This window comes from Talpa occidentalis, unplaced genomic scaffold (genome assembly GCF_014898055.3).
Source record: "Talpa occidentalis isolate TD23 unplaced genomic scaffold, MPIMG_talOcc4v2.1 talOcc4.7, whole genome shotgun sequence".
Lineage (NCBI taxonomy): Eukaryota > Metazoa > Chordata > Mammalia > Eulipotyphla > Talpidae > Talpa > Talpa occidentalis.
Window position 1 is genome coordinate 4,751,629 of NW_023605083.1, and position 10,980 is coordinate 4,762,608.

Consider the following 10,980-nt stretch of genomic DNA (forward strand, 5'->3'; position numbering starts at 1 on the left):
AAAGAATAAAAACAGTACCTATCTCAAAGGGCTGTTGTCAAAATTAAGTTAAGATATGTCAAGTGCTCAGGAGAATACTTGGTGCACAGGGACACCACAGAAGCACAGCTGACCACTGTGCGCTCTTCACCAGCACTGGTGCTCACAGTGCCTCGTGCAAACGTAACTGACCGAATGATGTTTGAATCTTTAATAAATGCTCATCCCCAGACACGAGGGTTATATACTTGGATCTGGTAATAGAGCATCTCTCAAAGCAATTTCCCTTTCTTTCAACAGACAAAAATGTGCCCTACTCTTTTCCACTGGAAACCAAATTATCTTCTAACTGATCCATCTAGCCCAGTATTACTATAAAATCACACACGAGGATGGTTTCATGTAGGGGTCTTACTTCTTCAGGGGTCTTACTCTAGACAGATGCACGGAATAGCCATACCTGGGAGGTTTATAGTAAGAAAGCCCCTCTAACAGCCGCTGCCAATGTTTATTCAGTTCTGCTTCAATCTGATTCTGGAAAAGAACAAGAAAAATCACACAGATTTTAATTAGACTTCAGAATCAAGCTGAGGATAACATATTCATTTGAGTCTTTTTAATATGCATTTCCCACAGTTGAAATCATTTTGAACCTAGTCTTCTGTGGCCTCCTCTTCTTTTGCTTAACATTCTAACAATGATTTCACTTTATTATAAACATCCGTTCTGGTGGTTGCATAATATTTTATCAAGTGGTTATATTATAACTGTACTGTTAGACACACTGAAGCTGATTCTTCTTTATTAACATGAATGCGATCATAAAGAGCTTTGCTGCACAAAACTTTTGCAGGATTTCTTCAAGATCTATTCCTAGAAATGGAATTGTCAGAGGAAAGTATATCAAAAAATATTAAGGCTCTAAAACATTCATTATGCTCATTACAATAACAATAATTTACTGTCATCTTAACACTTTCCTCTCATAGGGGAAAATCTGAGGCTCAACAGATAGAACTCTCTTTTATTATATACTTAGAAATATTCTAGAAAACACAGCCTCAGTGATCCCAGGAGGTCACCATTAGGAAAAAGAAGAAAAGTATAAGGCAGAAAAAAAGGCCTGAGAATCTTTCTTAAACTATGGTACCAGGAGGGCATTTGTACTGCTACCCTTAGCAGCTAGTCAAGCAGCCCTGGTATCTTTTTTTTTTTTTTTTTAATTTACTTATTTATTTATTTATTTATTATTTATACAAGCACTGGGTACAGTCAGAAGCGCGGGAGGGTGAGAGAATTCACCAGAGCCACAGCAGGGAGCAGAGCAGGCAGAAGGACCGAAGTACACTGCTGAGGGGAGCAGCGGGCGGCAGGAGAGGTCTGCGCGCCATGTGGGACCCTCCTCTGGTGGCCGGGGAGCAGCCAGGGATCGAACCGGCGCTGCAGAGGCTGCGGGTAGCTTTGTAACCCAGAGCTCAACCGCTGCGCCACCGGGGAGGCCCAGCCCTGGTATCTTTTTCAGAAAAGGAACCACTAAGCTACAAAGAAAGGCAGAGATTTAGAAAATGTCAGCAGCAAAGTCATAAGATGCACCACATTTCAGCAGAGAGAAGCAGGGCATGCACAGATAATCAAGTTTTAGGAATTAAAAAGTGTTTACTTCCTACTTAAAAGGCAAATGCTTTTGTAAGATAAGCTACATGTCACCATAAAACCCACTCAAGAACGTCACCACTTACCAGTTCTCTCAGGGCTGACCTTCCAAGCAGAATTGTCCATAGTTCTCTACTGCTTCTGAAAAATGCCAGAAAACAGACCTGTTTTGCTCTTTTAGATTATACAAATTTTGTGTTTGCTTCGGCAGCACATATACTAAAATAGATTATACAAATTTTGACTAAGCTTTCTCATGACTGTCATGTCTACTATCTGAAAGGAAAACTACTATACAAACTTAAAATTTTAAAAAGTGATGCTGTTGCATTGTCCTTCTGATATGCAAAATAAAAATTAAATAGCTAAAGTGTAAGATTTTCAAGTAAATCAAGTAGATACTCCGTTAAAAATAAGGGTGATCACCATCCTCACTACACTTCAGACACCATTAACTACAGGACACATGATTACCTGTGTCCTGGAAGTCATCAATAAAACACATTTGACTTATTGGAGGTATTAATTGTAGAAAATGTCATTATTTTAGAATTAATGAAATGTAAGAATGAATTACATTTTCTAAGACACCTCAATTTAGTATTTCTTTCTCTTCCTTTCTCATTAAATTGTAGTAACCTATAGGGAGAAGCCAGAAAAGAACAACATATATTTCAATACCCCCATCACTTGCAGAAAATTTCTAAATGCATGATATAATTCACACTCAATCAAATTAAATCTAACTCATGAATAGCACTATGTTCATTTATTTATTAATGAACTCTGACTAGGTACTACATGCAGAGTTAGACATGTGAGATTAGAAACAAAGATAATAGTCCTTGCCCCTGTCAGTGCTTCAAATACAGTCCCCATCATGAGTGTACCCCCTCTCCTCCCCTCATCCATGAAATTACAAAATCACATTTATGGGGTATTTTTTTAAGTCTACAATTAAATTTCAAAAAGTAATCATTAGACTCTCTTAAAAAAGTTATAAAAACATAGGGATTATATGAGATCGTATTTTTCCAATTATTTGAAATTAGCCCTAGAATAAAAACCTGAAATAACACACTTAGAAAGTCTTTCTGCAGACAGAAGATAAATACCACCTAATAAAATATATTAAAGATTTAACAAAAAATAATTGAAGGTTTTTTTTTTTTAAAGATTTATTTTTATTTATTTATACAAGCACTGGGTACAGTCAGAAGCGCGGGAGGGTGAGAGAATTCACCAGAGCCAGAGCGGGGAGCAGAGCAGGCAGAAGGACCGAAGTACACTGCTGAGGGGAGCTGCAGGCGGCAGGAGAGGCCTGCGCACCATGTGGGACCCTCCACCAGTGGTCGGGGAGCAGCCGGGGATCGAACCAGTGCTACAGAAGTTGCGGGCAGCTTCCAGTGCTACAGAAGTTGCGGGCAGCTTCGCAGCCCAGCGCTTAACAGCTACGCCACCAGGGGAGGCCCAACAGCTTTTTTTTTTTTCTTAAAAGATTCTGCTATCAAACAAGACTGGAAATCACCACTCCAGAGTAAGGCAATGTTTTGGAAATATAATGAACAAACACTAATTTCAGGTCCACAACATGATGACGTGACATTTGCACACAGTGGGAACTGATAACCACAGTAAGTCTATCGACCATTTTTTCTTAGCAACTTCCAAACTGGCAATACCATATGGCTGTTTACAGTCCCCATGCTGTACATTACATCTCCTTGGCTTATTTATTTTGTAACTCGAAGTTAGTACTTCTTAATCCTCTTTCATCCATTTCACCCAACCTTGCTCTCCTCTGGTAACCACCAATCTGTTTTCTGTCTCTATTTTAATTTAGATTTTTAGATTCTACATAAAAGTGAAATCATAGATTGTCTACCTTATGTCAGCATAATTATCTTTAAGGTCTACAAATACTGTTGAAAATGACAAATTTTAATTCTTTTTTTCATGGCTGAATAGTATTCCATTCATATCTTATCACATCTTTATCCACTCAACCAGCAATGCACACTTAGGTTGTTTCATTATTTTGGCTATTATAAATAATGCTATAATGAACATGGGAATGTATATATCTTTCCAAACAGTGTTTTCATTTTCTTTGAGCAAATACCCAGAAGTGGAATTGCTAGATATATGGTAGTTCTATTTTTAATTTCTTGAGGAACCTCCATATTTTTTTCCAGTGCCCATGCCAACTCACATTCCCAACCAACAGTGCACAAGGGTTCCCTTTTTACCACAGCCTTGCCAACATTTGTGGTTTATCAAGTAAGGAACAATTTCACACTTGTCACTTTAAAACAAAAATGTGATTTTTCTGGAAAAAAATTCTCATCGGCAAAGTCAAGTCATAAAGTGTCATGTTATAAAGTGTCAAAACTAGTAATATCTATTGAAAATGAGTTCTGATAACAACAGCCACAGTTTATTTCGTAGTTATGTCAAGCAACCTGGTAAGCAGGTACTTAACATGTTGTCTGACTGAATACTGACAACTTAAGAGGCAGGTACTATTATTAATCCCCACTATCTCTTGAGGAAACTGAGGCATGGTTATGTAACTTTTCTACAGCTACAAGACTAATATATACGGGACTAAGGGCTTAACAAAAGGTTTGCATAACTCCAAAAAGGTTTGTTTACATGACACTGCCTCAAGATGCACCCAAGAATCCATCTTGCAAGCAAACCTGCGGTGAAAGATTCTGTTCTACATGGCAGATCATACCATCATACCCTTAATAAAGTGGCTGGCACACAGGAGAGACTCCAAAAATACATACTGATGAAAGATTATCAAAGGAGAATGATACTGAGTCCATTTAGACCTGCAGTCTAATTGGAACAAAAAAAGAGAAATTAGAGGGGGAAAAAAACAAATACTATGGACTTAAGTGCCAAGAGAAGCCAGAATAAGGGGGAAATGGTAGTTTATCAGCAAGGGAATCTTTGGGGAAACGAGTCCCTTACTGGCTCCTCAATTCCTACAGATTTCATGGTCTAGGAGTAACGGTTATGTACAAGTAAGTCTTAGACATTCATGGTGTTCACCATGGGAATGACAACGGATGTTAGCCAACTAAATAATCAGCAAGCAGGTAGAAAGCACTAAGGGGCATGAGCCTAACAATGAGAACTACAAAGGAATACACCACATAAGACAGAAAAGAGAGGAGAGAGATCACCAGGAACAGATCCCAGGACCCATGAAAAAGCACCTCAAACTGGGACCTGAAAGTCTGAGCAGGTGATTTTCAACAGACAGGCTAGACAAGGCTGGAAGAGCGAAGTCTGATCCAAAGCCTCGAGGAAATATCTTCTCTGTATGTACAGTGTTGCTCACTGATTTGCACAATGAATTAAACTACTGAGGGAAGAAACTAAAGTACAGAAATTAAGTAAGTTGGTTCAAAGGTGAAGTTAAAAAGGTAAAAAAAAAAAATTCTAATGTTCTAACAATAAGAAAATCTGTTCCTAAAAGAGCTGGAGTAAATGGGAAGTGGAAATGATCTTCCTTAGATCACAGGATTGGAAACCTTTGAGTTAGGAGTCTGTACAACAGTCTCTACAACGGAGTCCTTTTGAGCAAAAGCTAAGACACAGCCAAGCTACTCTGGGACAGTTCTTTCAAGAAACACAGTTCTATTCCACATGGAGAAAATAAATAAAAGCCACTGCACAGGGGTGCTGACTCCGCAGCAAGCTTTTCAAACCACAGTTCTGGTTTTTTTTTAGCATGCATACCACTCAGACTTCCACAAACACAAGTGACACCCCAAAATGCCAACATTCCAACTGACTTTCTGCTAAGCCCTGAATGCTCTTGATGATTCAAAAAGAGTAACCCATTTTGACTAGTGCTAACTCATACTAAAACACACAATAAAAGACAAGAAAATTAAATAATCACTATTTTTCTTACAAGCTTCATAGCCACTCAATACTACTCTGAAAAGGATTCACTTTTGGACAAACAGGCTCAAATGTAAGACCCCCGGCTGAAGTCACCTGCACAGCAGCAGGCACCAGAACAAGCTCTAAGTTTTCGCTTAGTCCAGACCTCTGGGCATGTCAAACGGGAGGCTGGTGTTCAGTAAGGTCCCAACTGCTAGAGTAGCTTGAGCCTTCCAATAAGAGAGGAAATGCGCAGAGCAGTGCCTAAAAATCCTAGTCATTTTTTCCACCTTCAGGTAGGAGTTTGATAGGTTCCCCAAGATGATCAAAGCATCTTTTAGGCAAACCTACGCTCTACTTCCCTTGTTCTCAGTCATTAAAGAGCACACCTTCCTGTACCCACGCTCCACAATGAATGAAATAAGGGCAAGGAAGGAGGGCACAGTGACCACAACCCCGCCGGATATGAAAGCTGACGCGACCCCGCAGAGGAGGTAAAGGCAGACTAGTCATGACAAGGCTCAGTGGAATTTCAAAGAAAACCCCACTTGAACTGAGGTGAAGGAAGTGCTATCCGGGACGATGGGCAATATGTGTAGCAAATAGTCACTGAGTCTTGCACATGCTCTCCTGGATGTTGGGGTCGCAGCGGTGAACAAGACGACAGAAAGTGGGGAAACACAGCCTGCACCGGGGCAGTAGGGTCCAGGAGGCTGGAAGGGAGCGCGGAAGGCACTGGAAGAGCTCAGGTGGAAGAGGCAGAGCGGCGGTCGTGGGAAGGCTCTGGAGTCGGCAAGACTTGGAGTCTCGCTTCACACACTGAGAGAGTTCTCAGCCCGGCGGGTCTGCGAGTCACCCGCACCACAGGGCGCCTCCCGGAGCGGGGAGACGCCGGGGAGCTAAAGCCTAGAAAGCTTCGCCCGCGCCCCGATCGGCGCGGGGAAGCGCTCCGGGAAGAACAGCAGGTTTCTTTTTAAAACCTCATCATCTTGACCCCCAGGCCGGCCGGTGCCCGGGCTCCCCCGAGGGCTGGGGGCCGTCGGCCGCGGAATCCACGCACGCCCAGCGAGGAGCTGGATGAATGAAAGGCGGCGCGGGGAGAGGACAGACACGGCAGGGAGGTGCTCGGCGCCACCCGACAGGGCCCCAAGCGAGAGCACATGGGAGCCCGGGGAGCGCCCCGGGCAGGGCGCGGAGGCTCCAGGGGGGCCCCGGGGGGCTCCTCCCGCGACCGCCCAGCGCCCCGTTGCGCCTCGAGGAGCGTCAGGGCCCGACGAGGGAGGGCGGGGGCGCCGAGGGACGCGCGGGTGGGAGAGAGGAAGGGAGGGGCCTGGGTGGGGAGACGCGAGGCCGGCGCCGAGGGCGGGGAGAGGCTCCGGCCCCCGCCGGGAGAAGTCCCTCCGGAGCCCCGCGCGCGGGGACCGTTTGAACGCAACCGCCTCCCGTCTCCTCGCCCGTCCCCCACAGCCGGGCTGCGCCCCGCCACCGCCGCCACCTCCCGCCCCCAACTCCCGCCCGGCTTCCGCTCGGCTCCGACCCGCGCCCCACAGCCACCCCAGCCGACTCGGCCCGCTCCGCACCTCACACACGGCCCGCCGGCGGCCGCCGCCATCTTCGCGCGCGCGCGCGCCCCAGCCCCGCCCCCAGGCGCGGGGCCCACGTGACCGCCCGGCTCCGGCCGGCGCGTGGGCGTGGTTTTCGGTCACGTGACGACGGGGCGTGGCCAAGATGGCGAGGCCCGAGGAGGTGAGGCACCCACGGCGAGCGCGATCGAGGCCGTGAGGGAGGCGGCCTGGTGGCGACGTCTGCGCCGCTGCGTAGGCGGGGGGCGGCGGAGGGCGGCGGAGCGCCAGCTCCCGGGCCGCGGCGTGGTCTACGGCGGCGCCTCACCCCTCGCGGCGGGGACGGCGGGAGACGGTGCTGGCTGACTGACGCTGCCGCTCGCTACCTGGCGGGACTGAGGGGCCCGGAGCCCACGGTGTCCCTGGTCACCTCGGGGTCCCCGGCCTAGAGCTATGACCCGAGAGTGCGCCCCCCCGGCCCCGGGGGCGGGGGCTCCGCTGAGCGGCTCGGTGCTGGCAGAGGCGGCGGTGGTGTTCGCGATGGTGCTGAGCATCCACGCAGCCGTCTGGGACCGGTACTCGTGGTGCGCCGTGGCCCTGGCGGTGCAGGCGTTCTACGTCCAGTACAAGTGGGACCGGCTGCTCCAGCAGGGAAGTGCGGTTTTCCAGTTCCGAATGTCCGCGAACAGTGGCCTCCTGCCCGCCTCGATGGTCATGCCTTTGCTCGGACTGGTCATGAAGGAGCGCTGCCAGGCTGCGGAAAACCCCTACTTCGAGCGCTTTGGAGTCGTGGTGGCTGCCACTGGCATGGCAGTAGCCCTCTTCTCGTCAGTGTTGGCACTGGGCATCACTCGCCCGGTGCCCACCAATACTTGCGTCATCTCAGGCTTGGCTGGCGGTGTCATCATTTATATCATGAAGCACTCGCTGAGCGTGGGAGAGGTGATTGAGGTCCTGGAGGTCCTGCTGATCTTCGTCTACCTCAACATGATCCTGCTGTACTTGCTGCCCCGCTGCTTTACCCCCGGGGAGGCCCTGCTGGTACTGGGTGGCATCAGCTTCGTCCTCAACCAGCTCATCAAGCGCTCTCTGACGGTGGTGGAAAGCCAGGGGGACCCAGTGGACTTCTTCCTGCTGGTGGTGGTGGTGGGGATGGTGCTCATGGGCATCTTCTTCAGCACCCTCTTTGTCTTTATGGACTCAGCAACCTGGGCCTCCTCCATCTTCTTCCACCTCATGACCTGTGTGCTGGGCCTAGGTGTGGTTCTGCCGTGGCTGCACCGACTCATCCGCAGGAACCCCCTGCTCTGGCTTCTTCAGTTCCTCTTCCAGACAGACACTCGCATTTACCTCCTAGCCTACTGGTCTCTGCTGGCCACCTTGGCCTGCCTGGTGGTACTGTACCAGAATGCCAAGCGGTCATCTTCTGAGTCCAAGAAGCACCAGGCCCCCACTATTGCCCGGAAGTATTTCCACTTCATTGTGGTGGCCACCTACATCCCAGGTATCATCTTTGACCGGCCACTGCTCTACGTGGCTGCCACCGTGTGTCTGGCAGTCTTCATCTTCCTGGAGTACGTGCGCTACTTCCGCATTAAGCCCCTGGGCCACACTCTGCGGAGCCTCCTCTCCCTCTTCCTGGATGAACGAGACAGCGGACCACTCATCTTGACTCACATCTACCTGCTCCTGGGCATGTCTCTTCCCATTTGGCTGGTCCCCAGACCCTGCACACAGAAAGGTAGCTTGGGGGGGGCAAGGGCCCTAGTCCCCTACGCGGGCGTCCTGGCCGTGGGGGTGGGAGATACGGTGGCCTCCATCTTTGGCAGCACCATAGGGGAAATCCGCTGGCCTGGAACCAAAAAGACTTTCGAGGGGACCATGACGTCCATATTTGCTCAGATCATTTCTGTAGCCCTGATCTTAATCTTTGACAGTGGCGTGGACCTCAACTACAGTTATGCGTGGATTTTGGGGTCCATCAGCACTGTGTCCCTCTTAGAAGCATACACGACACAGATAGACAATCTCCTTTTGCCTCTCTACCTCCTGATATTGCTGATGGCCTAGCTGCGGCACAGCAGCGAGGGGGGAAGCAGACACAGAGAGGATGGAGATGGTCTTCACGGCAGCCAGCCACTTGGGTGTGAAGAGCCAAGGAGGGAAAAGTAGATTTGATTTTTCAGTTGATTCAGATTCAAAATAAAAATCAAAGCTCTCCTGGTTTTCGTTTTACTGATATTTAAAAAGCAAACAGGCTTAAAGGGTAGCACAACTCAAAAGAACCCGTGTGTGCTGTCAGGCTCCCCTCTCCCCCTGAGGGTTCCAGAGAGGGCCCCAGAGGGGCCCCCAGTGGACACTGGAGGAGGTCGAGCAACGGTTCGGTAATCCTCCAGGGCTGGTGCCGAAACTAGTGTGGTCAGAATCCTCCTTGAGTGTGACTGTGGGTGAGCTGCTTAACCACTCTGAGCCTCAGTTCTCCAGTCTGCAAAATGGGAATGAGAGCCCTCACCTCTGGGGTGTTGTGAGGACCCGGGGAGGTGAGGTGTGCGGAATCTCCAGCCCAGGGCTGGTCCACCATGGGCGGTCAGCAAGGGCAAGTCCCAATCTCATCTCAGCAAACAGCCTACAAGCCAAGGGGGTTTATGGATTGTAGTTGGAGGCCAGCGGGACCTTTACTCCCCTTCATTTGGAAGAGAACCCTAAGGGAAATGGTCCAGTGCTTGTGGTTTGTCCCTCGAGGGCTAGAAGAGCTGCAGGGGGGAGGTGGGACGGGCTCATTGCATGCGTGAGGGAAGAGGATGGGGTCCTGACCTGGCTCCGGTTTCAGCCAGTGCCACTCCCACCTCAAGGCCTCTGCTGCTGCCTGCTGACTGCTGCTGAAGGATGGGCTGGACAGCTCAGGGGCCCCTCCCAGAGCCCTCACACCAGCCCCATGGAGACCAGGGTTTCTCTGTTCTCTTCACAAGAGGTGAGAGCCGAGGGGCTGGCAGTGGCCCTCCTGGGGCCCCTGCTCATCTTGCTCTCCAGGAGGGCAGCCACCTGTGGTCTGGACTGCCTGGTTCCCCAGCGCAACCTCTGCCAGCCTGGCATGTAGCAAGAACTCAGTAGGTGATCAATGAATGGGTGAACACTCCCCACCAGCGGGAAGATAGCACAGCACTCCCCAGGCGCAGACAAGGTTCTCCCCATTTCTCACCCCACCTGGCAGGGAGTGGCCCAGCAGGCAGAGTGAGAACTTTGGTCCACCAAGGCCTGAAGCCAGGGGCAGAGCCCCAGGGAGCTCCTGCTGCTGCCCGCCAGTTGCTGCCAAGTCCCTTCCCTTTGAAGGAAGTGCTGAGCACTCCTCTGAGGCAAAGGAGACTTAAACCCTTCCCTCTCAGGCCCCTCTGCCGCTGCCAAAGGAGGTGGCAAAATAGTAGGGAGCAGCACCAGCTTTGTCTCACGGGGTGAGGGGCTGGGGTGGCTCTGTTCTCTGGGCCTTGGTTTATCTCTCCGGGAGTGGGGAAGAGCTGAAGATCAGGGTCACCAACTGGTATGGCCACCAGGGCCAGGCAGGTAATTCAGTGAACAGGAACGGGACACGTGCCCGGAGGGCCCGCCTCCAGGGAAGCACAGCCCTCTGTTCATTCAAGGAATGTTAGCAGCCTGGATCCACAAATGAAATCTCCCAATGTTAATGTTTTTCAGAAAACACTGAGGCCCAGACCGAACACATCTGTGGTCTGGAGTCAGCCAGTAAGTCTCCCCTTATTTGCAGTTTCTGGGCCAGCCCCCGGCTAACGGGTGTTGGATGGGATGGCACTTCCTGCAGAGGGTCTGGGTGCCTGGTGTGCCTCCAGCAGGAGGCCCGGGAGGAGCCCGGACTCTGGTCCTTGAG

The 10,980-nt window shown here is 49.8% G+C and overlaps 2 protein-coding genes across 2 annotated transcripts in view; one reads left to right on the top strand and one right to left on the bottom strand.

The window, feature by feature from the left end:
• The window catches only part of NUP188 (nucleoporin 188), a 41,146-nt gene extending 33,976 nt beyond the window's left edge, over positions 1-7,170 (bottom strand). The window contains exons 1-3 of the mRNA XM_037494891.2: positions 7,119-7,170; positions 1,719-1,773; positions 440-513 (exon numbers count right to left, since the gene is read on the bottom strand). Coding sequence (XP_037350788.1) covers positions 440-513; positions 1,719-1,773; positions 7,119-7,150 — 161 coding nt within the window. The 5' untranslated portion in view covers positions 7,151-7,170. The remainder of the gene's footprint in view (positions 1-439; positions 514-1,718; positions 1,774-7,118) is intronic.
• A 117-nt stretch (positions 7,171-7,287) lies between these two features.
• Positions 7,288-9,322, top strand: DOLK (dolichol kinase). The gene has a single exon (XM_037492824.2). The coding sequence runs from the start codon at positions 7,554-7,556 to the stop codon at positions 9,168-9,170; it is 1,617 nt and encodes a 538-aa protein (XP_037348721.1). The 5' UTR covers positions 7,288-7,553; the 3' UTR covers positions 9,171-9,322.
• Positions 9,323-10,980: the final 1,658 nt, after the last annotated feature.